This window comes from Pleurotus ostreatus (genome assembly GCF_014466165.1).
Source record: "Pleurotus ostreatus strain PC9 chromosome Unknown scaffold_6, whole genome shotgun sequence".
In the NCBI taxonomy this organism is placed as follows: Eukaryota; Fungi; Basidiomycota; class Agaricomycetes; order Agaricales; family Pleurotaceae; genus Pleurotus; species Pleurotus ostreatus.
The window spans coordinates 1,469,829-1,496,323 of record NW_023503161.1 but is presented as its reverse complement, the minus strand read 5'-3'; the positions used below and the strand labels follow the sequence as shown (position 1 = coordinate 1,496,323).

Below are 26,495 nucleotides of genomic sequence, written 5' to 3'. Positions count from 1 at the left end.
CCGTTTGTTTCAATACGCAATACCATCGCTCCTTTGAATTGAAAGTTGTTGGAATAGATCATATATACATTTACCGGTGTTACCATGGTGAACCTCGCAGTGTTGCTCCACCTCCCAGAGAACCTCCATCTAAGAGCTAAGATAGATATCGTCAGCATAGACGTATAGACATGGTATGAATACTTACAACTTGGCCTATTTGTTTGTGGACAACAGTTAAGACTGACGGACTTATCAATACGAGGTCATCAGCAAGGAAAGTGAGCAACTGACAGTCAGCGTAGGATGAAGTGCCGTTATTTTGATCTTCCACCAACATATCACTGAACTCTATTTCCGTTCCATCCATGTTTTGGCGGGCAATGTAGAAATTAATATCCCGTCCTCTGTGTAGGCGTCGATTTGCGAGAATGTTTCTGGCCTGCGTTGAGAGAAGTGAATCTCGAACTGGCAGCTTAGTCTGTAATGAATTTGTGGGTGAGGTGGGTAACCGAGGTAACGCTCTGCTTACTGTCTGAGGATCCACTTTGTAGATATCGTCCACACCGAATAGGTCAAGGAGTAACTGCGGAGAGACGCTGGCACCGATCCATAGTATCATAGCTTCCTCATTATCTGATATCACAAGGTATTAACGAGCGTTTGCTGCTTCGCAGAATATAACGTACCGATTAGATATATTCCGTTAGCTTGCATAAATAGATGACTATTTCGCATCATAGATGGCCAGCAAATTTCGCCGGTGTTGGGGTTCGGAAGTGCGATGGTATCATCCAAGTCATGGAGAGCCATCATGCGAGGGTACAAATATTGCACCAGCTCGCGTACGCCCATGCTACGCATGCGATGAGCGTAATAATTCCTCACGTCGGAGGAGACGCTAGCAATTCCTATTTTGAAAGAGTTGAGTAAATATATCAACCTGGGAAGAAGGATCGGTTCACCTTTTAGTGGTTTGCATTTGAGGATTGCAAGCGTGAGTGCTGGGAAACCTTTGAAAACCTCTGGGATGACCAACTAGGAAGGGTCAGATGGCCCGCAAGTATTTAGAGGAGTGGCCGAATTAGTACCTGAGTCGATCTGGTGGCAGATGCGCAGTTTACTCGGTAGCCCAGGAGCACGGCTGAGCACTGCTCTGTCAAATCTTCCCTGATAGTTGACAATTTTGAAGAGGTCACGTATGATATAGCTTGAACGGGGTTGGGTTCGTGTCAGAGCGAGCAAGCAAGAAGTCTCGAGACTCACCATCTTTTGCTAAGTGCGCTATAACAGTCTCCATGTCGGCAAACTGGAAGACATTGCCGGCGAGCTCAACAACTTCTAACGCCAAGTTACATGTCCGAACGCGCCGTTGCCCATCAACTGTCGTGTACAGTACAGCAGATTGCAAGTAGACGTATTCTCTCGCATTGAGAGAGTGCGTGTGTTCAAGGGTGACAGTGATACTTTTGTCTGCATCCAGGACGCTACATTCGACCTCAATTGGGGAACGTTGGAACATGTTACCCCGATATTGGGTGATTCGGAGACCTATCAAGATAAGTTAGTAACACCCGCAACGAGTTTGTAGGGAACTTTACCATTAGAACAGCGAATTTTCACGGCGCAATTGTAGCCAACCATTCTCCGGAACAGGCGTTGCAGTTGAGCATCCAATAGTGGGCCCGCACGAAGAGGCTCAAATCTCGGATGATAATATATTTCCCCGCCCGACAGCGACGCGACCGCGCCTACAGGCAAAGGTAGGTTTGAGCCATAAGAGATCATAGAGAGGAGTCGCACGAACCTATGGAACCGACGTCGATGTACCTGCTCATGCCGAGAAACATGCTGATCGCAACGCCTTCATCCACACAACTCTCCCCCAAATCCAGCCACCACTTGTCACGCGGTGTAAACAAAGTCTTCTCCTTATCTGAGTCGTAGAGCTTCTGTTCGTCTGGCGTGCCTTTCAAAGCGCCCGGGCCGACTGTGGGCATACAGCTCTGAAACATGATGACTTGACCACCTCTGCCTGCCTGCCCCAACGTAGCAAACCGTTAAATCGAGTCTAATGCATACGGTTCTAGTGAGAGGATATCGTACCAGCGCTGCCAAAGAAGCTAAGACAGCAGATCCCATGACCGCTTCGCGGATAGCTGTCTCTTGATGTCGAGTAGGCAGTGCCTCAAGAAGCTGCTCTATCTTAGCCCTATGAATGAATTTTTCATTTCAGTCTAACGGACAATTTATCGCGGACCAACCTATTTTCTTGTGGGGGTACAAAAACACCAGCTCTTAAAGGAATAAAGACTTCGTCAATATCTGAAACGACCAACATGGGAGCTTGGCCATCGACAGCCTAGCGATGAATCAATTGTACCAGAGACGCGCTCGTGGCTTGATTGGGAACTTACTGATAGGTCGTAAAAGTGTAGTGCACGATCATATGTTATGAACGCCACCTTACTGTTAAGGGGAAAGACGGCATCAATTGGACGACCATCATCGTCCAATCCACCATAGAGGATCTTTCGTATGGAAGAGCATGCGGAATGGGCAAATCCTGACTGTATAGATTCGAACGAGATGTCTAGGGCGAAGATGTAATCCATTGGAGCGGGCTGGCGTGGTCCCGTCGGTGCAGGTTCAACAGCGACGTATGGTTTACTGAGGGTCTCCAACGGTTGCGATGCCCAGTACTCCTCGTTCACGGCGAAATCCACTGTCCCCTTGTTGAGTTCTGGGCGCTGTTCGTGATCCAACCTCATTAGGTTCGCGCCTAAGTTACAGAAGTATTCTGGGGAGACTAGAAGCGAGGTCAGTCGCGAAAGATCGTCTAGGCAGGTATCACTCACCTGCCGTCTCATTTTGGCATAGATTGCACTTCCACTTGCTACCGCCACCAACCCATGTACACCACGGGTTGATGTAACCTCTACACTTGCTACACCGTTCCGGACCATTTGGGCCTGCATCAATTAACGGAACTGGTTCTTCCCTCGGATCCTGTTGAGCAAATGGCTGAAATACAGCCGCGAGGGGGATCTGGCATTCCGACGCGAGCTTGGAAGTGCTTGGAACGTTCCATGTGGTTACGCGAATGAATTTGGGCGTGGAATTGCCTGGAGTTGTTTGCCGTTGCAGCATAAGACGGCGAAGGGACCCAGTCGACATACCTTGATCAATGGCAACATAATCCGTCGTCGCTAGTGGGACATGCTTTCCCGGCAGCGTCAAGTAGGTCTTATTCTCCCATTCTTGCCTGTCGATCTCCTGATTCTCGATTGGCGATGGAATTTGGCTAGGGTCAATGTGTGTTCTGAGACCCTTGAAAGCCTGACCGGCGCTGTGAGGAGGTTGGGGGATAGGACTGTAAGTATTCGCTGCATGGGCGTACATTATGATCGTCGTGGTCGCAGCGTGACCTGCCAGTCATGTGGCGCACGACCAGTTTGGTGATTCATTCACAAGTTATTTCAATCTCAGCGATGACTGAAATTCACTTCCCGAGTCCCGACCACAGAGCGCTTGGATGTGAATAGTTTTGGAGCAGCGGCGTCGGCGGGCAGTTGGTCTTAGAGAGGTATGGATAGCTCTCGCTCGCCGCACATCTCCAATACTATCCAGTAAAAAAAAACCATGCCCGGTGGCAAACCGGTGGCGTGCGCTCATCTCCGCTAATTAAACCACCTCTCAACAATAAACACCTGTACAGCGTCGAAGGACCTTTTCCGTTAGTCCCATCGGCGGTGCTTTGGACATTCGCCTGCAGCGCCCCCTCGATCTAGTCAAGCAGTAACTCAAGCCATAATTCTACCGGAAAGGTACGGTTAAGCTTTCGTGCAGTGATCGAAGAACATCTTATTGTTTCACTTTCCACAGTATTCACAGTGTTCACACATTGCCGAGCGATTCTTATTGTCGTATCCAGGTTGTACCCTAGAATATCACCGGCAAATAGCTCGTTCGGTTGAGCTGGAGAATGGAGTCAAGCCATGATGTAGACCAACCACATTGCAATCGTGAAAATTTGGTCGACACGGCCCGTTCTACTTGAATTCGCGTATAAATAGCAAGCAACATCTATCGGCAAGTCCCCAGGCTTAAACACCTACCTCATCGCACCCGCACTCCTCCTCTCAACAAGGTCATCCTCTACCTATCCTCTATCATCAATGGACTCTTTCGCTGTCATCGCCACCTTCTTCTCTACCGTCGCAGCGCAGGCTGAGGACACCACAATGGAGCAGCCGCCAACCAACGAGGAGGGTAGCGGAAACGGTGGAGGCGCGTACTGCGTCGTCGCCTAAACACCCTTCTCAGGGACCACGCCTTCGACTGTATGACCACCCATGACAATGTAAGCCGTTCGCTCAGAAGCTGTCATAATAAACAAGCTCACCTGCCCTAGGATCGCATTATCATTATAACACCTGCTTTCGATATTCTCTGGATGTTTATGTCCTTCTTGCCGCCGATGGGGCAAGTGGAATCTCATCGTTGATGTATCATTATATTCTCCCGACATCATTTGCGCGTCTGAAAGCGTACTGTGGTCATCCGCCAAAGTATCCTAGTACCAAACCAAGCGTGTATCATCAACTATATTTTATAGTATTGAAATGCCTATGTAAACTCCATTCTTGACACGAGTACGAGAGTAAATTACACCCTGCGATAATCGAAGAGATTTTCCCAAGGGAGTCGAAAAGACCCGATCTCAGGTTGAAGGGGCTGTCAGGGGCAAGTAGGGATTGGTGTCCTCGACGACGCAGAGAATGTCTTGTTTGCGAATCATATCATAAAATCCGATAACTTGATACCGCGGACACATACGACTTATAAGAAATATCACAGCAATAGATGCCACGCCTCCCCGCTCTTCCTAGTCGCATAGGGGGGAATGTCGATGATCAAACAGAATTTACCGTAGATGAAGTTCAAATGGGCTTCGTTCCCAAAGGAAGCAAATGGAACCTCCGTGCAAGTATGCGTCGGCTCACTGAGCCACCAAACTTCCGGCGTCTTTTGTCCTACAGTTTTTAGTCTCACTGTCTTGTCATCAGAGTCGGTGTCGGCTTTATTAGCTCTGAGCGCCTCGTCATGGCGGTAGTTACCCCGGAGGTGGTAGTAAACACGACTGCCTCCGATGGAAGCCAAGCTCGGAAGGTAATTCATCAACAACCCTAGGCCATCGACCCAAGTTACGGGTCCTGAAATGAAATGTAAGGATCCGTTCTTTACTTTAGTTGGGATGCTTGGGCGCTACGGAAAGAGGGTGGCTATTGAGATAGCCGGCTGCCGGTGATCGGGGAATCGGGATCTTATCTAAGCCATCACCAGTGAAAGTCTGTCACTTGTCGGCGCTAATGTACCCGTCTTCTTCCCTTCTAATAGTCGTTGTTGTTCGTCGACCTTTCCTTTAAGCTTTGAATCTTGGAAGCTTTCAATCTTGGATGCCTTCTGCAACCCGTCTTTCCGCACCCCCGTTGCTACATGGTAGGGCTCCCATTTATTTCCATATTGTATACATTTTACAGCGGGAAAGAGCTCTATAAAGGGATTGGGTTCGTGTCCTCCCTCCCCCCAGCTTCCTCGATCAACCACCTCATTCAAATTGAATTCGCTTTGTCTCATGCAGCCGTCAGGACAACAAAACTCCATCATTGGTCCAATGGCCAGTGCGCGAGCGAGTCCCTATGCTCAAGCAGCCCCCGACACTCATGCAATCCCCGACGCTCGTCTTGCAACCCCCGAAGCTCGTCTTGCAACCGCCGAAGCTCGTCGTGCAAACGCCAAAGCTCGTCGTGCAACCGCCGAAGCTCGTCGTGCAACCGCCGAGCCTCTTTTGACTCCCTACCAGTTGCGTCAAGTGCAACACACGGCCGCAAACGTACTAGTGGATGCATACGCCGCTGGAATGCTCCCGTACGTGCTCCGCTGCCCTTTTGTCATATCTCAGCTAACTTTATCGGTATACAGCTCGATGAACGACGAACTCCTTCGCAGGCGAGTCGAGTATTACCTCGACTGGCCGGCAAACCATCTCGACACTTGTCAAGGGCGCATGGCCATATCTCAGCTCCGATGGTTGGTTCTGGTGAGTTCCCTCACCCGTATACTGTTTCATCCTGCTCACTGTTTGCACAGCATCATCTACACGCGGCTTTGGAATCGACTAGCATCCGCTACACTATTCTGGGTCTTGCACTTGGTACATCTCTTTCTACGTCTTCGTTGCCCTTACTCATGATTCCTTAGAACACATCCGCCAATTCCTTCGAGCTGAGGACTTCTGGTGAACTCAGTAGCCTATAGATTTTCGTAGTCTAGTAACAATGAATATAATTGTCATTTTTACTCCATTGTAACGTTGTGCCAATCAGACTCCTCCAATTCCTCCCCTGCCTGATACTGAGCTGCTTCGGCCTCGATAGCCTTGGTATTTCGCGGAATCTGACCCTGTTGAACGATGTAACCACCGTAGGGGTTCTGCCGCTTGAGTCGACGTGGCGGAGGTAAGACAATTGTGTCCGCAGCAAGCGTTCGGGCCGTTGTGGCTGCCTATAGAGATTTTAGCTTTGTCATTTTGTATTTGTGGCATACGTACCGACGTAAGATGGCCGTCTAGCAATACAATGCTTCGCAGAATGAGCTTGACTGTGTAATTACCTTTGCTTGGGAGGCTTAACATGGAAGCCTGGATTTCTACTATATCGCCGATCTGGAAAACAATGGGTGTGGTCGGTTTATATCTGCTTCTTCAGTTTAGTGATATCTTTAAGTTTCGTGACGTATCGACTTGCCTGTTTTCGTCTGCATGAGGCGTTTGGATGTAATACCCTACTTCATTATCCTCCGTGTGCACCCACTTCGACGCGTCTACCTTACTGAGAACCCCGCGCGGATCGAGTTCAGCATTTATATCGACGATATCGAGCCCCGATGCTTGCTTAACTGGCGTGAAGAAGCGGGAGCTGGCCGTGATGGTGGAAGACTCGACGGTGCTGCTGTCGCCAGTACCCCGATATTTGCCAATGAACTCGGGGACTGGCTGTAGTTTTGCATTCGGTGTGTAACGGCTAAACATCGTGTACATGTGGCGGGAGTTTTGTACGATGGTGTTGAATGACTTTGAACCAAGTCCAGCGATCGTTACGCTCTGCCTCGCATGGGCCAATCGTCTCGTCTCATCGGGTCGGCTGTTTCGTATAAACTTGGTTACGGCTGGAATTCAACATGAATACAATTACGCACCTTGATTTCGGCTCAAAGGGCGGTAACAGACAGCCCGTAACAATTCCTTGAATGGCTATCAATGCTTCTTCCGCTTCGCCGGTAAGTTCGTTCACTTGAATTAATTTTGAAGCCGCATTGGTCTCTTCTTTGACAATAGTTAAACCGAATTTTTCCACTGCTTCCTGTAAATTTACTCTCTGTTAGTTTGAAGTTCATCCTCCTTGTAATGTAGTAACTCACCGAGTCCATCCCGTACATCTGCAGCCCTGGCGCCGCATCTATGCGTTCCGTGATGATCTCGTCGAGTACTCGTACTGGATGAGTGAGGGTAACGAAGGGAAACAAGTAATGCTGTAGGTACTCACCAGCTTCGGCCTTGTTGTAGAATGCGTCCATGGTGATTGTTCTCCATGCTCACCTTGCACTCTCTTTATAGGCTTCTGGCAGGACATAGTGACATCCTTGGGCGCCATCTGTTTGGTGGTAAGTCACATCTGTGACATAAGAACACATGTGTTGTTTCTGTGTCACATTCTCCCTCTTCTTTCCTTCTTCCCGCCTACCTTGACATTCATCTCGGGAGTGCTCTTCATCGTCTATATGCCCGCTTCATCATTCATCTTCTTTTAACGTTCGTCTCTCGCCGGATCTTTGTTGGAACGGGTTTCCAGGATGCCTCTGTGCCTGCACTCGAGGTATGTTGAGTCACTTCCGTTCCTCCGTTTAGTCCATGTATTCAATCGTGCTCTTCTCTCTCAGTTTGTATAGAGCATTCGCTCGGCCCATGTTGTTGGTTTCCGAATACATCGCCCCCCATCCTGCTGTCTTCTGGAATCGATCTCCAGCGCGCTCCGTTCCTTCTTTGGGCATCAGTTCGTGCATACGTGTCGCGTTACTCACCTTGGTTCGTCATGCCTTTGAGTATTTATATCGAATGTCTCAGCTCTGACTGACCCTCTACCCCGTACTAGTTAAAGTCCTTATTTCTGATCAACATCTCACTTCGTCTCTCGATGGCTCGCAAATCAACGTATGTCCCACGGATTGCTCACTCTTCCTCCGCTAATACTTGTCTGTTAGTCGCAGTCGTGCTACTCCTCGTTCGAGCAAGATTGCTGATGATCCAGCCACTCCCCCAACTTCTCCTGCGTACGTCGCACCTTTTCGCTTTTGAACTTTACCCTCATATATTTAAAGTGTCTCCATGCCGGCCACGCCTCGACCCAAGAGAATTTCCCCGAGGAAACGCGATGTTCCTCTCGACACTCCAGCTGTTCAGATGAGGTATGCTGGCCACCTTGGTCTACATCCTGTAGCTGACCTGATTACTTAACAGTGATTCAATTCATGCTCCTCCCATCTCCCACCGTTTGTCGTTCGGGACTGCAATCGATGGCGAAGTCGACACGTCTAGCTCTTCTCAGACGAACACGGAGTCTGAAGCGCAAACGGCTCTCGCCGATGGAGTAGTACTGGACTCAACGGCTCCAGTCAAAGTGTCCGCCGAAGCGGTGGCAGAGTTAACTACACAACCTGAAGATAGCAAGGCCACACCTACGCCAAAAGGGAAACGAAAGTGAGTCATTAACCTAGATCCAATCATGCCGTGAATCATTCCTTGACTTTAGACGTGCCGTCTCCACTGTCTCTCCCTCGCCTGCAGCAAATGCCTCGCCTACGCCGCAGGGGAAACGAAAACGCGCCCGCTCCACAGTCTCTCCGTCGCCTCCAGCAAAGTCAGTACATACATGTTTGCTTTGCTCGTTCCACTGGACTAACGGCTATTAGACCTCTCGTCCGGGGTGCCAAGAAGCCCATACTGGCATCTCCCGACGAACTCAGAGCTGCGCGGCAGGCGAACCCAGCAAAACGGTAAGTACTCGGCACTATATTATCATTCATTTTTCATCTGACATTCTTATTAGCATCCGGCCCATCACTCGCTTTGACTCGGATGATGAAGAGGCCAGTACCGCCCCAATTGTAGGCCGTGCAGATTCACCCGTACCCCCTGCTTTCAGGACTTCATCTGAGGGTACCCCGACACCACCCATTCCCAAGCTTGAGCTGTCATTTTTCAACGATGAGGCTGAAGAAGACAACACCGTAGAGGCAGAGAACTTGACTAAGATTGCGTGGGGCTCTCGATCTCCTTCGCCACAGCTGACGACGCCATCGAAATCGGAAGCGTCTCGCCGTGGTGATGTCAAGAAGGTGGAAGAGGAAGCGGAGTCTCTCGTTACACGGGTCAACACTCTTTTGGCGAAGAGCAAGAACATGAAAGCCAAGGGCTCTCCGAATCGGAGCGGACGCTGGTACGCTTCTTGTCTCCTTATCCCTCTGTTTGCTCAAATATAAATAGCGACGACCCCATTCTGCCGGACAGCTCTGACGACGAGGCCACTCCCAAGCATGGAACGAATAATGATGGCCCTCCCCTCTCTTTCCCTGAGATCCCCCCCGTCCTTAATGGTATCATTTCGGCGTTGGAATCATTGAAAATCTTGCCACATTTGAGGTTCGTCGTTGAGTGCGACTTCTTTCGACTTCTACTAACAACCAAATTCAGACATAGTGAGCTACTACCGAAGTATACACCCCAAACTTCGGACGACGTGCAAAACCCCGCCGTACTTCATGTCATGGGGTGTATGACTGACGAATATGCAGCAGTGTAAGTAATCCGCATCATTTTATCTTTTGTATTCGCGGTTTACTGATACACCGACTTGCAGTGCTATTTATGACGCGCTTCACTTCCAAGGACGGGGTGTATATGCCAACCCACTAATTGCAAACCCCCGTAACTTCCGAGTCGTCAACAAGACAGTTATGTTCGCTTCCGAAAGCCGCTCGCCTGCCGTCTTCGTTATGCCGATTGTCGTGCAGAGCTGTTCTTTGCTAGAACTGGCCTCTGTCAACCCATATGACCAGCATCTTCGGCTTACAGGATGGCTCTTCGATGAAGTCTTCAGCCTCTTTTCTTCTTTTGTTGGGAGTCTTCTCAAATTGGACACTGTTTACGCCTACATGAACGGTTTCTGCCTTCAATTTAGCTCTCGTCTTGCTAAGGCAGATGGTATGCCTTTTTTCTGCCCCATTTGCGTGTAAGTTGACGTACAATCTTTAGATGCCCGCTCTGCTCTTTCTGCTCCGAACACACCCCAGCGTACATCCATGGCATCCATGGCCTTCAAGCCCGCGGGTAGCGCCCAGAATCGCGCTCGCCAAACGGCACCGTCGACGGCCATGACAAGACGCTATCCATCTTCGGTCGCCTCAACTGATACTGGTAAGTTTTTTCCTCTTGCACGCATATTCTCTTCGTTTATCTTGCACATAGTTCCAATCTACGATGGGCGACTCAACCGCGGCAACTTTTGTTTCACTGATCGTGACTGGGATCAGCTGCCCTCAATGATACGCTATGGCGTACCAATGCCCGCTTCTGACGAGGCTCCCGATAACAGCCTTGCGCAGGACTTGCCTGCCAGCAAACCTCACAAATTCGTCGTCGCGCTCGTTGGGTTCACCATGACCACATTCAATCCTAAACAAAATCCTACCTCCACCGTTGCTTCGTTCAATATTCAGTTCTCTGTAGTTCTTGGTGCATTCAAGTCACTTGAGAAACCTCGCAAAGTCACGAAGGAGTACATTGATCAAGTCCGAAATAGTGTCTAGTCCCGCGCAGCTTCTTTTTTTGTTACTCGCATGTTTTACGTACTTTGAAATATGAGTGTCGTGTTCAATGTTACGTCTTATTATTGTCCTTAGGTCTGCGAACCTTGCTGTCGACTTGCGCGTGAACTTGCGCGCCTACTTTACACCATGTGACTGTGGAACTTGCCACGTCAGTTCGTTGCCATGTCACTCAAATCTGGTTCGAGTTTTTCTTGCGCAGTCACCACCATTCATGCTCAAACTCTTCAACGCGCACACCCCCTCGAGTCTTGCTTTCATTCTGTTGCCTTCAGCTTTCCGTGAGTATTGTTTTCTCAACCCTTTTTCATGTTCTGAGTCCTTCTCTCATTCAAACAGTGTCCTCCGTGGTTGTACTTGCGCAATCAGCAGAAGAGCTACCCATGTCTACGACGTGGAATAAGAGTCCCTTTGGTGAGTTCACATGCAACGGTATACATCCATCTGACATAGCCACTTCCCAAAGACGACTCTGTATTCTTCTCGCACCCCTCGTTATTCGTTCCAAACCAATGTCCGGCTGTCATGATGGGTGAGTGCACTTGTGTACATCGTTGGGTCATTACTGACAATTCTTCATTGTACTACTCTATCATACGCCCCTGCTATTCATTGTGCCACGCCCTACTCCCACATCGTTATTACTTCCTGTCCCGCAACATTTATTTATTGTCAACTGCCGCTATTGTGTCCGTTTGCCCTACTCCCGCATCGTTGACGCACCCTACTCCCGCATCGTCGACGCGCCCTACTCCCACATCGTTGACGCACCCTACTCCCGCATCGTCGATGCGCCCTACTCCCGCATCGTCGACGCGCCCTACTCCCACATCGTCGACGCACCCTACTCACGCATCGTCGACGCACCCTACTCCCGCATCGTCGTTGTGTTATCGTACTCGTTATCAAGATACTATGTTTCCCTCCATAGACAAGTCATCTATCTATAATGAATTTGTTTCTGGTGATGCTCGTGAGTGTTCCTGTTCCTTATACCTTATGTTATCTCACATGTGGCTCACAGAATATTTGTGCCGTTGGTTCTTTCTTGTTTTCCCACTATTTGACCCATGTTACTATGAACATTGTTATACTTGTTCAATGTCAATAATGAGATTCCCTGTTGGGGTTCTCTTATGTCTTTGTCTTATATGTTGTGTTGTTATCACATACATACTCATGTCTGAATTGTTAAGTTATCGAAAGGAACCAAGGCAGAGTGTGCATGGTCTTTATGGTGGACATATGGCATCCATACTGCATTATCAAGAACTTGAGAACTTCATCGTTGATGGGCCTGCAGTGCTGAAACCCAATAATGTGGGACTTGTCTTTGAGGGTGTGTACTCTGACATTGAGGTTCTTCGCTTCCCTTCCAGCACATACATTCATGTCAAGGCTGATTGATGTGACAAGTATTCTTCCTTTACTAACCGGCCGCCAGTGTATCTCTGTTGCTGGTAAGCATGGCATTGTTTGTGGTAGTAAGTGTACAAAGAGTATTGTAATTGATATGGCTCAGGGTCATTCATGTGCTATTTGCTATTCACTGACATATATCTTTACGGTCAAGCCTACGCGTAAATTTGTAGACAAAATAAAACAAGTCTCGGAAGCTAAAAACAACAATACAGACAGTCCAAATATTATTAGCACTTGTAGCAATGATATAGATGCCGACCGTGCTTCTTTTCCACCGAAGCCATTATCACAACTCGCTATCAAAAAAATTGTAACTACTTGTGCAAGAAAAATGGAATCATCTACATTAGAAGAAGGTGGATGCGCAGTATGTGGTCAACTTGTTGTAAAAAGTGACCTGTCAAGACTGAAAGCAGTGAAAAATCTTCTACATATTCTAGAAGCACCTGGAGTGACTCGTGCGCCAAGAAAGAAGATTAGTGATCCTATCAAGTGTATTCCTGGTCCGGTCATTGATCATTCTGTGGGAATGATATGCCAAACCTGCCGTACTTATTTGCGAAAAGAGAAAGTACCTAAAAATGCACTTGCTCGAGGTCTTTGGCTTGGTACAGTGCCTACTGTCTTGCAAGATTTAAGATTTGTTGAAAAACTTGTCATTGCACGTGTGCGATATAGCAACTGCTTTGTTCGTGTGTCTAGTGGCTTTAGAAAAATGACAGCAAATGCATTATCTTTTGAATCACCTGTTCCGAAAATTTACAATTTCCTACCAATCTCTAAAGCTGAACTTGATGAGGTCTTGGTTGTATTGTTTACAGGTCCAAAACAGCCAGTAAAAGATGACTTGAAACGTACACCATTTTTAATCCGCAAAAAGAACATCAAGGATGCACTTGACTGGTTAATTTTGAATCACTCTGACTATGCACAGGTGACAGTGAGTGAGGAAAATTTGGCAGAATATGACGATGATGATATACCAGTAACAATCCAGTACAAGGAGACCTTGTCTGCAAAAACGAGTGGAACACCTGCTGTTAACAATATGGAAGAAGAGGATGGCACAGAAGAAGGAGAATGTCCATTTATTATGCATGGTCTAACTGGCACACAAATGGAGGAAATGTCTAATAGTGCTTTGAAAACACTAGCACTGCAGTATTTCAACCAATCTGGCAAAGTGCTTGGAATTGGTCAGGCATCTAAATTTGAGTCCATATGGAATAACCCCCAGCTATACCCTTCAATGTTTCCCTGGTTGTTTCCATATGGCTTGGGTGGGATTGGTTCTGTTTACCGGATGTCACCAACTGCTCACAAGAAATGGCTTCTCATGTACCATGACAAGCGGTTTCAAACTGATGCTGCCTTTTCATTCATTGCTTTTAGTCATGAACAAATAATGAGAAGTTCAACTCGTGCTTTGCTATTGACAGAGAAGTCAAAGTTTGCAGCTATCACAGAGCGTATCATGAACTTGGATGAAGATGTCCTTGCCTCAATAGCAACAAGAATGGCTAATGGTGAGCAGATAAAGCCTGAAACTACAGAGGAGAAGAACTGTTTTGACATTGTTAAGGATCTTGATCATGTTGCTGCTGGTGTCAATGGTTCATCAACATCAAAGAAGTATCAACGAAATGAAATATGGTCATTAATCTACCGAATTGGAAGTCCACTGTGGTACATCACATTGTCACCAGTTGATACAAAACATCCAATTTGCATCTACTATGCTGGAACTGGGGAAGTATTTGAGCCCATCATGCCAGCAGATCAGCGAATGCGTGTTGTCACCTCCAACCCTGTGGCATGTGCTAGATTTTTCAAATTCATGGTAGACATGTTTATATCAGATATATTAGGTTTTGAAAATGAGCAGTGTGAGGGAATATATGGTGATGTTGAAGGATATTATGGCACTGTTGAACAACAAGGTAGATTGACTTTGCATCTTCATGCAATGGTATGGATCAAAGGCTCTCTGTCTCCTCAGGAAATTAGAGACAAAATTCTGGATCCAGATAGTAGTTGGAAAGAAAGATTGATTGAATGGTTGGAGGGGTGCCATACTGGAGATTTTTTGACTGGTTCACAGCAGGATGTAGCTGTATCTGCTCATCAACAAAAGGAAAATAATGAGTATGTTGATCCCACTCTGTGTGTACCTGAAGTGCCTCCTTGTATTCCAGAATGTCTGTGTTCTGATGGAACTTGTTCATCATGCATTGACTTAGACAAATGGTGGACTCAATTCTCCAAAATCACCGATGATATTGTACTACACTCAAATGTGCATGATTGTGAGCGATATCTTAAAAAAGATGGTACTCAGAATAAATCTCATGTTTACAAAGGATGCAAAGATAACAAATGGGGCAAGTGTAAGGCTCGGTTTCCTCGTCCCATAGTGAATGAAACAATAGTAGACAAAGAAACTGGTTCAATTTCTTTGAAGAAGTCAGAGTCATGGATAAACACCTTCACCCCAGTAATCTCATATATAATCAGATCAAACACAGATGTAACATCAATGCTGTCAGGAACTGCTGTCAAAGCAGTAGTGGCTTACGTCTCAGATTATATAACAAAATGTGGTTTAAAAACTCATGTTGTCTTTGAATGCATTCAGGCAGTGCTAAGTCGAAATCCAGAGATATTGAACAACACTGGAGTTGAGGCATCTACAAAAGCACGCCAAATAATGACAAAAGTTGTCAATCTGATGGGTGCAAAACTCGAGCTTGGGTCTCCCATGATATGTACATATTTGCTAGGGTATAGTGACCACTACACAAGTCATGAGTTTGTAACCTTCTACTGGTCAGTGTATGTCTCGGAGGCACGTAGCTATTGGCATCCAGATGATGCCTACAAAACTACTGAGAAGGTTACTCTCATTAAAAGAAACGGTAGACTACTTGCACTATCCCCTGTTTTTGATTATGTTTATCGTCCAGAAACTTTGAATGCCATGTGTCTATATGACTGGATTACTCGTTGTAAACGTGTGAAACAGGCACATTCAAAGAAAACCCACGAAGATGAAGGTGATGATTATGGTGATCATGTCATTGAGGATGATAACATGGAGGAAAGTGAGGATGAAGAAACTGGTACTTTCTTGGCTGCATCCAAAAAAGCAAAGCATGTTTTGCTGGACTATGTATCTGACCATCCACTTGCTTCTACACATAAATGTTCATTGCTATTGCCAAGTAATAAGAGGCTCAAACACATAGTTCCGAATTTCATGGGTATACCCCCAAGAAGAGATCAAGGAGACCGAGAATATTATTGTAGTGTTATGCTTGCTTTATTTGTACCATGGCGATCTGGAAAAGACTTGAAAACCTCTGAGGAGACATGGGATGAAGCCTTTGTCAAACATCCTTTTAGTACACTGCATTTACATGTTATGAACAACTTTAATCTACGTTATGAGTGTCTTGATGCTAAAGATGATTTTAGGTCAGAGATGAAAGCCAACTCTGATGGAGACATTCCGTTATCTTACAATAACAATGACTTCACTCCAGTGGAGCAAAGTCACAGCCTGGATGGAGTACTTCAAAATGCAGATGATATTGTACTTTCATTAGAGTCTGAGAAAATGAGCAGTGGTGCACTCAAAAGGCAAAAAGGCATTAAGGATATGAAAGCATTAATGCAAAATTCAAATTGGTCACAACCTCTTCAAATCAATGACAGCTCTTCTACCCCTATTTTGCAAGCAGAAATACCTTATAAAAGTGCACGGGAGTGGCATCGTCTTGTTCTTGAACTGCGACAGCAAGTTGTTGAGTCACGTAAAAACATTGGTTTTTCTGAGAGTTCACAAGCCACATCGGTAACACCTTATGGTGAAGATGATGTCAAAGTCATTGATAAGTCATACCTGGAGTCAGCCTATGTTCCAAGAGTACATAAACAGCTGGTTATAGACTGTTCATTAGAATTCTCATTAAATAAAGAACAAAACAGAGCATTCTCAATTGTTGCCAACCATTCACTCTCTGAAAACAGTGGCCAATTAAAAATGTATATTGGAGGTATGGGTGGCACAGGCAAGTCACAAGTTCTCAAGGCACTGGTGCGCTTGTTTGCAGCTCGCAATGAGTCTCAAAAACTCCTCATTGTTGCACCAACAGCAAGTGCAGCATGCTTATTACCTGGAGGGGTAACCTATCACTCAGCCTTTGCTATGAACATTACAGTCTCCAAAAATTCCCTGACAATAGCTAAGGAAAGACTTGAGGGTGTCTCCTATGTTTTCTTTGATGAGATTTCAATGTGTTCTGCTCGTGACTTGCATAATATTAGTGTTAGAATGTGTTTAGCACTGAATGCTCCTCCTGGCCAACCCTTTGGTGGCATTAACATGATTTTTGCTGGTGACTTTGCCCAACTGCCACCTCCTATTGGTGGTGAACATGTATCTTTATATAGCCACACCATTGGTAGGTCGCTTGGAAAGCTAAAGCAACAAGAAGAGGCATTTGGTAAAGTTCTGTGGCATCAAGTTGTGACTGTTGTCATTTTACGACAAAACATGCGGCAGAAACAACAAACCAAAGAAGATGCCCAGTTCCGCACAGCTCTGGAAAACATGAGATACAAATCTTGTACAATGGAAGATATTCAGTTCTTGCGCAGCCGTATTTCTGCTAATATTCAAGGCAGGCATTCTGTATGTGATACCAACTTTAGAAATGTCTCTATTATTACTGCCAGACATGTCAATAAAGATGCCATTAATGATTTAGGAGAACAACGATTTGCTTCAGAGCATGGCTTGCATTTAACTTCCTTTTACTGTGAAGACTCTATTGCTCCACTTGGGGATTCTGAAGAAGTCAAAGGAAAGAAGCGGGCAGCAAAGGTCAAACTGGATGAAGGGTTGCAACATATTCTGTGGGAGCAACCAACATCTTCTGTTGAGAAGAAAATACCACCAAAGCTGAATTTGTGCAAGGGTCTCCCAGTAATGCTTCGAAACAATAGTGCCACAGAGTTGTGTATGACAAATGGCCAAGAAGGTGTTGTATATGACTGGATAGCCTCTGTTGGGGCATTTGGGCAACAAGTACTTGAAGTTTTATTTGTAAAGTTGATCAATCCCCCAAATGATATAAACTTCAAAGATCTTCCTATTAATGTAGTTCCAATCACAAGAACAATAACACCAACTTGGTGTGAACTGCCTTCTGGTAAACGCTTGCATGTCTCACGTAATCAAGTAGAGATCAATGTGAACTATGCAATGACAGATTTTGCATCACAAGGAAAAACACGACTGTATAATGTAGTGCATCTAAATGATACAACAACTCACCAGGGTTATTATACAGCTTTATCAAGAAGTGCCTCTGCTGCAGGTACTTTGATTCTACAAGGGTTCAATGCTTCAATAATATCTGATCGCAAATGTTCAGGAGCTTTGAGACAAGAGTTCAGAGACTTAGAATTGTTGGATGACATTACCCGACTTCAGTTTGAAGGAAAACTGCCAGTAACTGTTCTTGGTGACACACGAAGAACATTAATACAATCCTTCAGAAAGCACAAGCCTGACTCCTACACCCCCCAGCATATGCATGCTGCAATACGGTGGAACAAGAAGCAGCCTTATATTGAGCCTGATGTTAATGATATGGACTGGAGTGTCATTCCTACTCAGCAGGTAAACCGATTTTTGCCTACAGACTATATTGATGAAATGAAGGCAAAAACTGAACAATGGAAAGTTGGTCAGTTTTCTGATATAAAAGCCAATGCTCCTACAAACTCTGTAAGCAGTATAACACACCCAAATGTACACCCCCTAGCCCATGGGAATCAGTCAACTTCCAATAACAACCACAAAAGAGAACTTGCTGTTGATGAGACTGAGAATAGAGTGCGAGCTAGCAAACGTTGCAAACTTACTGCTTCACACAATACAGGTGAGCTCACTGGCATCAACCAGTTCCTACCTGTTGGTTGCCAGTGGAGTGACAACAGCTGTGCATATGATACCATTATCAGTCTGTTGTATAACATGTGGTTGGATAGACCATCATCCTTGAAAGAGTTTCTAGAAATGACAGATCCTTTGTTTCTAATTCTTGTGAAATGCTTTGAAGATATAAAATATAGTCAAGCAAGACTTACAGACTTGAGGGAGTATATGCGTCAATGCCTGCAGATTCAGTGTCCCAATGAGTTTGAATATGGCAGATATGCCTCAATCTCATCAATCTTAAATGTTTTGTTTGCTGCAAAAGAAAATGTTGTCAAACTACAATTTGAGTGTAGTGCAGGCCACTCAAGCTCTAGATCACAAAGTACAAAAAGTAGTTTTGTCATTTCACTAGGCGTAGATACTTATGAATCTATTCAAGAATGGATCTCAAGCAAAGGTACAGCTACAAGGCGTTTGTGTTTGATATGTTCTGAGCCTATTATTTACAAACATGTCTATGACATACCTCCTTATTTCTTAGCATTTGAGTTTTCTGAGAGGGCCTTGTATTTGGATCACAAAATAAGTTTGCTTGTTAATGATCGTACAATACATTACTTCTTGAAATGTGTTGTTTATTATGGAAGATCACATTTTATTGGTAGGTACATTGACCTTAAAGGTCGCACATGGATCTATGATGGCATGTCCAATGAAGGTTTCATGGAGTATGATACACAGCATGTAGATAAGGACTTCTCAACATGTAGGTCAATGAATGCAATAGCTGCCATATATGTGAGATCACCTAAAGTACGTCTTGCTACTGGGTGAAAACATTCTCTCATATTTGTAATATTTGTAAACTTTCTCACATTTTCATAAGTACATGATTGATGAATATGGGTTCAAGAACAGGGACCCGTACATGCCATGCTCCGCAGTGGCCACAGCCCCAAGTCTCATCATCAAAATCCCTTGCCGTGTAATCGCATTCCCACATTTCCTTTAAGTCGATGTAGACTTTGATGTCGGCCTTTAGACCGAGGGATGCGCTGATCTGTGCCACCAGAGCGTCCTCTCCTTTGAGGTTCTCGGAGACGGATTTGAGAGCATCGTGCTTTCGTCTGGTAGCCATACTCACCGCATATTCGTACTTGAGCCCCAAGCCCACCAATCCACCGTCGACCAAGAAGTTCGGATCTTCTAGAAGGCTAGCCAATGTAGCCTCGAAGGGATACACAGATTTTGCAGTCTGATACACGGGGTGTGAAGAAGAAGAAGTTGTATGTGAGGGTGATCAGATTCAACCGACAAGACTTCATGTTCGATGTCGCCAAAGAAGGCAACGTAGCCGATAGATGGCTCATTTTGAAGAGCCAAGGTGGCAGCGGAATTGTAAGGGGACACTCCTATTTTCTCCTATTCCCCCTGTCCCGCCCCCTTCCTCCTCGTTCCTTTTCCCTTTCCTTCATTCCCTTTCCTTTCCTTTGTTCCCTTACCTTTCCGCTTCCCTTCCGTTCACTCCCTTCGCATCCGAGCCCCGTCCGGTGACTCCAAAGTCTTCCCGCACTTCGGACTCGCCTCGGACTCGCTCGGACGCTTCGGACTCACTCGGACTCGTAGATACACTCCGGGGCTCGTCCGGGCTACCTCTGTCCTCCTTTCCCACTCCATTACTCCTTGTCCCCACTTCCCCAGGTCGCTGGCACGACTCCTGTACATTCCCCTTCCACTTCATTATCACATGCCCCCTCGTACCTTGTGATATTTGTTTGTACCTGTGGCTGGTGTACTGTACAGTTACCCTTCATTCCTCCCACGCTACTACAGTATATACTTCGCTTCCTAGCATGGAGAATCCCCATCCTGTTCTCTTTGGATTCTCCCTCTGCTAGGTGAGCAGCTCTCTCATGTATTGCAGTTAGTCTTATTCATTTCTTTGGATTCTCCCTCTGCTAGGCCTGCGCTGTCGGCCATCTTGAGGTTGCCCTTACAGGAATCGTATGTCCATATCTCGTCTTTGGTGCGGAGAACCAGTTGGCCCCCTTTATGAGAAATTGGAAGCACAACGACAAGTGATCCAAACATTGCTTCACTTCGTGGGGTGTCTTTGTGAGCCTTGAAGAATGATCCAGGACCTACCAGAATCATCAACTCCAGTGATAGCGATGCCCCTTTCCGATGTGTGTACCGTAAACATTTAGTTTATAGAGCTCCTACCTGAACGGTCGCCCGTCCACGAGTAACTCTGAGCTAATCTTGTCGGAAATGTGCAGTTGCCCGAAATCAATGTTCATGGCAAAATTCTCGATGTCCATCTTGCCAGCTTTACGGTAAGTTTCGTCGAGCAAATCTTCCTGGTTTCGGCCAAATGTTGCGGGCTCGCATAGCTTTACAAGCAGTTGCACCTGAGCATCTTCAGGATTACGAAGATCCAGTTGCCTGTGTCTCTGAATCAGCTAGAAAGTGTGTAGAACGATAAGGGAAAAATACCCTGTAGTTCCACCACGACCGAAGAACAGTGTTGTCGACTGGGGAGGCAGGGGGACGACCCCTGAGATGTATGGGACTCTGTTTGCCACAGCGCCTTTGAGCTGTTCTAATTTTTTCGTGGTGATGGACATGTTTACCTGAGGTTTCTTTCTTCCTCTGGGCTGGAGTGGCCTGAGAGCAGTCGAGTCACCCCTAGTCACCCTAACCCCTATTCCAGTACAGGGATGAGTACATGCGGGCCGCGGGCGACGACCCTGCATTCGGCACTGGTCCACCAAATTCACCCAGTTTCGACGGTAAGTGTCCTTCCAGAGTAATCTTATGTGATCCCTTCAAAAGAGCTCACTGGATTACCAAATGTCTGCGGTTCACCACTAGATGTCCTCTCAGCCGATAGCCAGCACGAGTAGCAGTGCCCAACCAAACGCTCAGAGTTATTATCGACCCAAAGGACACAACCAGTCTCAGGACGCGAACCAGGGATCATCAATGGTCCCATCGCCGGCTATCCAGCACGGCGCAGATGTGATCTTGCAACTGATCGAATCCGAAAAAGCTGCCATCGCGAAGAACTACGAACGCGAACTATCCTCACTTCGCTATACAAACGAGCAACTTCTCCTACAGTACACGAAGGTAAAAACGGACGTCAAGCCAGAAGTTGTCTCCTCTGTTGAGCTGGAAACGAGGCTGCACCTACTACAGAAGCAATTTGATGAGTACCGCGTCAGTACAGCGAAGGAGCTGAATGCAGCCGTCACGGCGGCTAAAACGGATTCGGGAGATGTTCTGAAGGGCATCTCGAAACGCTTGGGAGAGAAGGAGGCGCAGATGAACGCGTTGAACATGGCTCTGGATCGTGCTGGGCTTTGTCAAGACCACCAGGGGTTACTGCGATTCTCTGGTGAATGGCAGAGCTTCGTCGAAGGGCTCCTCAGAATGCCAGATGGGCAAACCACGGTCCCCCCGGAGCAATACCCTCTAGACCCGTGCTCCCTGCTCCGATTCCTGCAAAACACGCACAAAACGTATCTCAGCACTATTCGACATATGCAGGAGAAGTGCACTGCAGCTGAGAAGGAGCGCGACGAGTTGCGCGTGTTGTTGGCAAATTCCCAAGTAGATCCGGCAATGCGTATGCAGAGTTTAGAAGGTACGTGCGAATCGCTGCTGTTCCTCCCCAGCCCGCTAATGTTCCACCAGTTCCTGATGGCAATGCTTTGGCCCTAGTCAAGGCCCATCCAAGTGATAGTGAAAATTAAGCATCCTCTTGTTGACATCTCCGTTCCGATATTCGAATACATCCCGGGCGAGTTCCCCTCCTTGTAGTGAGTCGTTTCATTCTGGCAGAGTCCCGTCGTTGAGAGAATTTCAGGCAATAGTATGTAGCGCCACGGACTGTACAATACATCACACAATACCAGTATACTAAGAGATAGAAGTCCGTCATGATGCCTCTGAGTTATCATAGCCCTTCTGTTACCGTCGAGGCCGCTCCCCATCCAATTACCAGTTTTTTCTCAGGAGAGATGCCCGTATCTCTTGGGCCGCTCTACCTTATAACCTGGCGGAAAGGTCATTGGGGAGTTTACTGCGTGCGGCGAGGAGGCTTCTTTTGCTGCCATCGAGGAGGGTGACATATGGTACGGGATAGAGTGTTTCGACCATTCTTGCAATACTTTCTGGGTGGCTGCCGACGCCATGGGCCAGATTTCCTTTCTTTCCTATAGGAACGGAATGAGCCGTCTCGTTTGGAAACTGAGTTCCCCCCATTGACAGGAATCGACACACTCATGCGGGAGTACGACATCCTGTTACATTTGGGAGAGGATTCCGATTTAGTCGAGATGGCACTTGAATATAAAAACTCAAGCATGCTCACCCGGAAGTCTCTGAGAGGCAACAGAATCCAAATCCTTCTAATCTCAAACTTGTGCCGTGGAGACGTGTTGCAGTAGAAATTACCGTCCCGTTTTCAGGCATACGCTGATGATTGTTGCATCCCAGCGAACCAAAGCTTTCAGCAGAAGGATAGACTCCGTTGAAAGAATAAGAGAGGTCGAACACCGAGTGCGACTGTGAGCAGAACGCAGTAAATTGAACGTTAATGATACGAGATCCACCCGATGAGAATGTATGCACCTCTATGCACATGCCGTCCGGACTTGGGGGTCAAATCCGACGAGCAGACAAGATATCTGTATTGTGGTAATCACCTCACTCATGGATCAAACCGAAGAAAAAATGTGCCAGGAACTCGTGTCATAGAAGGAGGGAACACAATTGGGTGTGACAGTCATCGCGGTTAAAATGGAGACGTGTAGCCTCGCGCCTTGCGCGCATCATCGCTCGGAGCATATACCACTTTCGCCCGGACTTGGGGTGATTTAGATCCCGATTCGTTGAGCCAGATATCGGCAAAATATTTTGGCGTCGGTCTATCGATGTTGTCCTCCGGGTTAATGTTTGGAGGGCCGAAGAGTGCTCAACATCGAGTTCATTAGAACTTTGAGCTCACACTCTCCGCCGGGCGCCTATAGATTCTGTAGGAACACCACTAAGAGGCAGCATCTGCTAGATGGCTGCCTTGGTGGATAGTTTGCATTTGACCGTTGAAAACGGCTAAACGTACCGGTGGCGCATCATCATCTATACTGCCAACGAAGCTCGCAACAATAAGCAACCTGCACGAGCGCACAGCGCATCCCCGAAATGCAGGGTGCGCTGAACAGAACAACCCCAAGACGTGACCTCATTCCGGGTACGAGGAAAGTCACCGGAGTATATACCCTGAATAAGCTGAATATTCGCTGTAAGGAAGCTTAAGGAAGGCACGTTTAGCCTTTCGTTCAGGGATCGAAGATTGACCTTATTGTTCCAATTATTGGCGCCCATCCATCTGGTCCCCCTGTTCTTATTGTTATAAGGCATCCACACCCTGGATAATCAACAAGCCCACAGCCCATTCGATATTCCGGAGGAATGGGATCAAGCCGCGATAATCCAGCCATATCGCAGACAAGAAAATTTGAAATCGTCACGGCCCACCGGGCATTGCCTGCGTGCCAGCAAAAGGTATAAATATCGGGTAAAAGTCATGGGGAAGTCCCCAGGCTTTAACACCTACCTCACCGTACTCGCACTCCTCCTCTTGCAAAGACATCCTCTTATCACATCCTCTATCATCAATGGACTCCTTCACTGCTATCATCACCTTCTTCTCGACAATCGCAGCGAAGGCTGAGGACACCACAATGGAGCAGCCTCCTACCAACGAGGAGGGTAGCGGAAACGGTGGAGGCGCATACTGCGTCGTTGCCTAAACACCCTTAGCGGGGAGCATACCATACGTTCGATTCTATGACCACCTATGACAATGTAAGCCCTCAGTTCTCTTTTCCTCGGTAACAAATAACTCACCAGAACGTTCCAGGATGCATTATCATTATAACACCTGTTTTCGATTCCTTCGGACACCTTCGTTCTTCTTTCCGATAGGGACCTTGGAGTTTCATCCATGTTGTATTACTATATTCACCCAGCACTATTTGCGCGTCTGAGGGCGTACTGCGGTCTCCGCCAAAGTATATTAGTACAAGCCAAGCGTGTATTATCAACAACTACATTCAACGATAATTTCCTTACTCACCATGAACCCCACACTGTATCGCGAATACTTCGTTGGCAGTACTTCTGTATAATGAGTGGGAAGAGAGCCGTTGGATGAGCGCTTCGAGTTAAGCCCAACATATGTGCTCGTAAATATCGTCCTACCGTGATTGGCAGCTGGTCAATGCCGGTTGTAGCGTGGCTTGGGTGAGATGAAGACACACGCTCGAGCCCTTGAGCCGTGCGCACCCGTATCAGTGACGGTGAACTTTGGTAAATGTTCAATTTCCTATCTGCGAAGATGTATAGCCTACATGCATCCGCGAGATATGTTGTGCGTAGGTATATCATAGATTGGATGTCGCGGAATACAATTCAAACTCCCAGGGAATCCTTTGGCCTAAAGCGGCCTCACTGAACCAGATTCGCCGCAGTCGACAGGTCGCATATATCTTGATATACGAGATATGGGAGTATGCGGAAGACGGCAAATCGTAGGCTGGATCTTGCTGTTCATGAGTGTCGTCCTCTGCAGCATCATCTGCAGCGGCATTTGTCGCCGCTGCAAGGATCGTCGCCTTAGATAGCAAAGATGCGAGATGAAGAGATATCGTTGACCATGTTGTCAGGGTGTGGTCCGTGGTTGCTGGAAACGACAATGGCAGGTGAAGCAAGGGCGTCGTTTGCGTTTGTGTGATCTTTGGCTGTCTCTAACGGACGAAACAAATATTTGAGCATTTCTAGTGCTCACCTCAGAATGCGCACAGGTCACACCTGGAACGTCGAGCACCGCACTCGGAGCATCTTTGAAGCACGATCAACCAATCCGACTTCAAAAGACCATTCACGACCAAGATTTCTGGCTTGAATGTGCATCCACGGATGTTTCAACCCAAGTTCTGTTGCCGCTGAAGTCTCCGGTGGACAGCGAATGAAAGTCTTGGGTATGTTGGGCGATTGGATGTGCAGAACGGTCTGCTGGAGCTCGTGCCCGCATTCAGGAAGCATAGCTTCTTGCTGGGTAAGCCGCAAAGGCCGTATCATTATCAAAGGTTCGGGAGGTAGTGGCGAAGAAGTTGAATCGTGGAGAAGGTGCACGAAGGAATCAGTGGGTAAATCGTGGTCAACCGACGAGGAGAAGAGCTGCAGCGGGTTTGAACCACTCGCAGAAAAGATGGAAACGGTGCTAGGCTGTATGGAATTCGCGAACATGGCAGAGTCCGAAGACGAAGTGACGGGCGTCTAGACGGTCTCAAGCTGCTTCAAGCGAGCGTCTAATATTACATCGCAGTCTCAGAGACATTGCCTAGGGGCTTCTCAGTTCTGAGCCTGTTCCGGAGTCCTAATCCATTTGTCTCCAGAAAATCTCTGGAGAATCTACGTGACATGAAAGCCAAGTTGAACGTAGTATGGGGTTTATGGCTAATTACCAACCCATGCCAAGGCCAGAAGGCGCACGACTCCCCGACCGAGCGCTCATCGTTGTCAAAGCAGAACACATTGAATAATGGTATGTATTTTTGAACGGCCATTTCACCGAAATTTAGCTAGACTCCTCTTAAACATCGGAATTTCGCTGACATGCCTCGTAAAATTCAGTTTTCATAAATACAAACTCAATAAAAGTTTATCTCCTTTTTTGAGTTCCTCTACTCACACATAAAGAAGAGAACAGTTACATTGTGTATCAGGAGGAGGACAGGCGACACCGCCTCTATTTCCACATTGGGTAGGATGGCGCGCCAAGACGCCGTGCCGGCGTAGGGACGCATCTGTGTCTCCACAAACATTTCTACGACACCAGCCCGCGATGGAGAGAGGTTCGACACGCCATCGCTGCATTCACGGTTTTCTCTGGAGCCTCTCTGGAGACGGGCGCTCCCCATGGATTCAGAGTTCTGCTGTTGTCGCACAGTATTGCACCCCTTTCACACCGATATTTTTGCAATCAAGAACATTAGCTATCGCGAAGTTATCTGTAAATATGCAACATACGCAGCATGGCCACCTACCCCTGGCCTAATCGTAAATCGAGCCCCACAGCCCATATTTGGAGGATCTCCATCGATTCTCCCTCCAAGATGATGACCCTTGCCAG

The 26,495-nt window shown here is 47.0% G+C and overlaps 10 protein-coding genes across 10 annotated transcripts; 5 read left to right on the top strand and 5 right to left on the bottom strand.

The window, feature by feature from the left end:
- Nucleotides 1-79: 79 nt before the first annotated feature.
- Nucleotides 80-3,381, bottom strand: SFB3 (COPII coat Sec23p-Sfb3p heterodimer component; the record flags this gene model as incomplete). Its single annotated transcript, XM_036778260.1, has 15 exons — nucleotides 80-136; nucleotides 188-222; nucleotides 274-460; nucleotides 512-615; nucleotides 669-890; nucleotides 945-1,017; nucleotides 1,071-1,189; nucleotides 1,246-1,530; nucleotides 1,581-1,730; nucleotides 1,787-2,018; nucleotides 2,086-2,184; nucleotides 2,240-2,341; nucleotides 2,397-2,788; nucleotides 2,838-3,104; nucleotides 3,159-3,381. 15 exons carry the CDS (start codon nucleotides 3,379-3,381, stop codon nucleotides 80-82), a joined length of 2,547 nt encoding a protein of 848 aa, XP_036629688.1.
- Nucleotides 3,382-4,157: 776 nt separating this feature from the next.
- Nucleotides 4,158-4,486, top strand: PC9H_008751 (uncharacterized protein; the record flags this gene model as incomplete). The annotated part of the gene is made up of 3 exons (XM_036778259.1): nucleotides 4,158-4,273; nucleotides 4,306-4,342; nucleotides 4,394-4,486. 3 exons carry the CDS (start codon nucleotides 4,158-4,160, stop codon nucleotides 4,484-4,486), a joined length of 246 nt encoding a protein of 81 aa, XP_036629687.1.
- A 1,170-nt stretch (nucleotides 4,487-5,656) lies between these two features.
- PC9H_008750 (uncharacterized protein) lies at nucleotides 5,657-6,284 on the top strand (the record flags this gene model as incomplete). Its single annotated transcript, XM_036778258.1, has 4 exons — nucleotides 5,657-5,910; nucleotides 5,965-6,082; nucleotides 6,133-6,196; nucleotides 6,244-6,284. The coding sequence occupies 4 exons, from the start codon at nucleotides 5,657-5,659 to the stop codon at nucleotides 6,282-6,284; spliced, it is 477 nt and encodes a 158-aa protein (XP_036629686.1).
- A 55-nt stretch (nucleotides 6,285-6,339) lies between these two features.
- PC9H_008749 (uncharacterized protein) lies at nucleotides 6,340-7,617 on the bottom strand (the record flags this gene model as incomplete). The annotated part of the gene is made up of 6 exons (XM_036778257.1): nucleotides 6,340-6,546; nucleotides 6,593-6,706; nucleotides 6,785-7,184; nucleotides 7,240-7,403; nucleotides 7,462-7,535; nucleotides 7,587-7,617. The coding sequence occupies 6 exons, from the start codon at nucleotides 7,615-7,617 to the stop codon at nucleotides 6,340-6,342; spliced, it is 990 nt and encodes a 329-aa protein (XP_036629685.1).
- A 617-nt stretch (nucleotides 7,618-8,234) lies between these two features.
- On the top strand, nucleotides 8,235-10,905 carry PC9H_008748 (uncharacterized protein; the record flags this gene model as incomplete). The annotated part of the gene is made up of 12 exons (XM_036778256.1): nucleotides 8,235-8,251; nucleotides 8,302-8,370; nucleotides 8,419-8,505; nucleotides 8,558-8,797; nucleotides 8,850-8,957; nucleotides 9,010-9,093; nucleotides 9,147-9,536; nucleotides 9,584-9,739; nucleotides 9,791-9,895; nucleotides 9,957-10,300; nucleotides 10,352-10,513; nucleotides 10,565-10,905. The coding sequence occupies 12 exons, from the start codon at nucleotides 8,235-8,237 to the stop codon at nucleotides 10,903-10,905; spliced, it is 2,103 nt and encodes a 700-aa protein (XP_036629684.1).
- A 2,155-nt stretch (nucleotides 10,906-13,060) lies between these two features.
- Nucleotides 13,061-14,294, top strand: PC9H_008747 (uncharacterized protein; the record flags this gene model as incomplete). Its single annotated transcript, XM_036778255.1, has 2 exons — nucleotides 13,061-14,185; nucleotides 14,214-14,294. The coding sequence occupies 2 exons, from the start codon at nucleotides 13,061-13,063 to the stop codon at nucleotides 14,292-14,294; spliced, it is 1,206 nt and encodes a 401-aa protein (XP_036629683.1).
- A 4,869-nt stretch (nucleotides 14,295-19,163) lies between these two features.
- PC9H_008746 (uncharacterized protein) lies at nucleotides 19,164-19,662 on the bottom strand (the record flags this gene model as incomplete). The annotated part of the gene is made up of 2 exons (XM_036778254.1): nucleotides 19,164-19,498; nucleotides 19,557-19,662. The coding sequence occupies 2 exons, from the start codon at nucleotides 19,660-19,662 to the stop codon at nucleotides 19,164-19,166; spliced, it is 441 nt and encodes a 146-aa protein (XP_036629682.1).
- Nucleotides 19,663-20,511: 849 nt separating this feature from the next.
- PC9H_008745 (uncharacterized protein) lies at nucleotides 20,512-20,919 on the bottom strand (the record flags this gene model as incomplete). Its single annotated transcript, XM_036778253.1, has 2 exons — nucleotides 20,512-20,737; nucleotides 20,789-20,919. The coding sequence occupies 2 exons, from the start codon at nucleotides 20,917-20,919 to the stop codon at nucleotides 20,512-20,514; spliced, it is 357 nt and encodes a 118-aa protein (XP_036629681.1).
- Nucleotides 20,920-21,166: 247 nt separating this feature from the next.
- Nucleotides 21,167-22,050, top strand: PC9H_008744 (uncharacterized protein; the record flags this gene model as incomplete). The annotated part of the gene is made up of 2 exons (XM_036778252.1): nucleotides 21,167-21,941; nucleotides 21,992-22,050. The coding sequence occupies 2 exons, from the start codon at nucleotides 21,167-21,169 to the stop codon at nucleotides 22,048-22,050; spliced, it is 834 nt and encodes a 277-aa protein (XP_036629680.1).
- A 2,694-nt stretch (nucleotides 22,051-24,744) lies between these two features.
- PC9H_008743 (uncharacterized protein) lies at nucleotides 24,745-25,609 on the bottom strand (the record flags this gene model as incomplete). The annotated part of the gene is made up of 2 exons (XM_036778251.1): nucleotides 24,745-25,107; nucleotides 25,172-25,609. The coding sequence occupies 2 exons, from the start codon at nucleotides 25,607-25,609 to the stop codon at nucleotides 24,745-24,747; spliced, it is 801 nt and encodes a 266-aa protein (XP_036629679.1).
- Nucleotides 25,610-26,495: the final 886 nt, after the last annotated feature.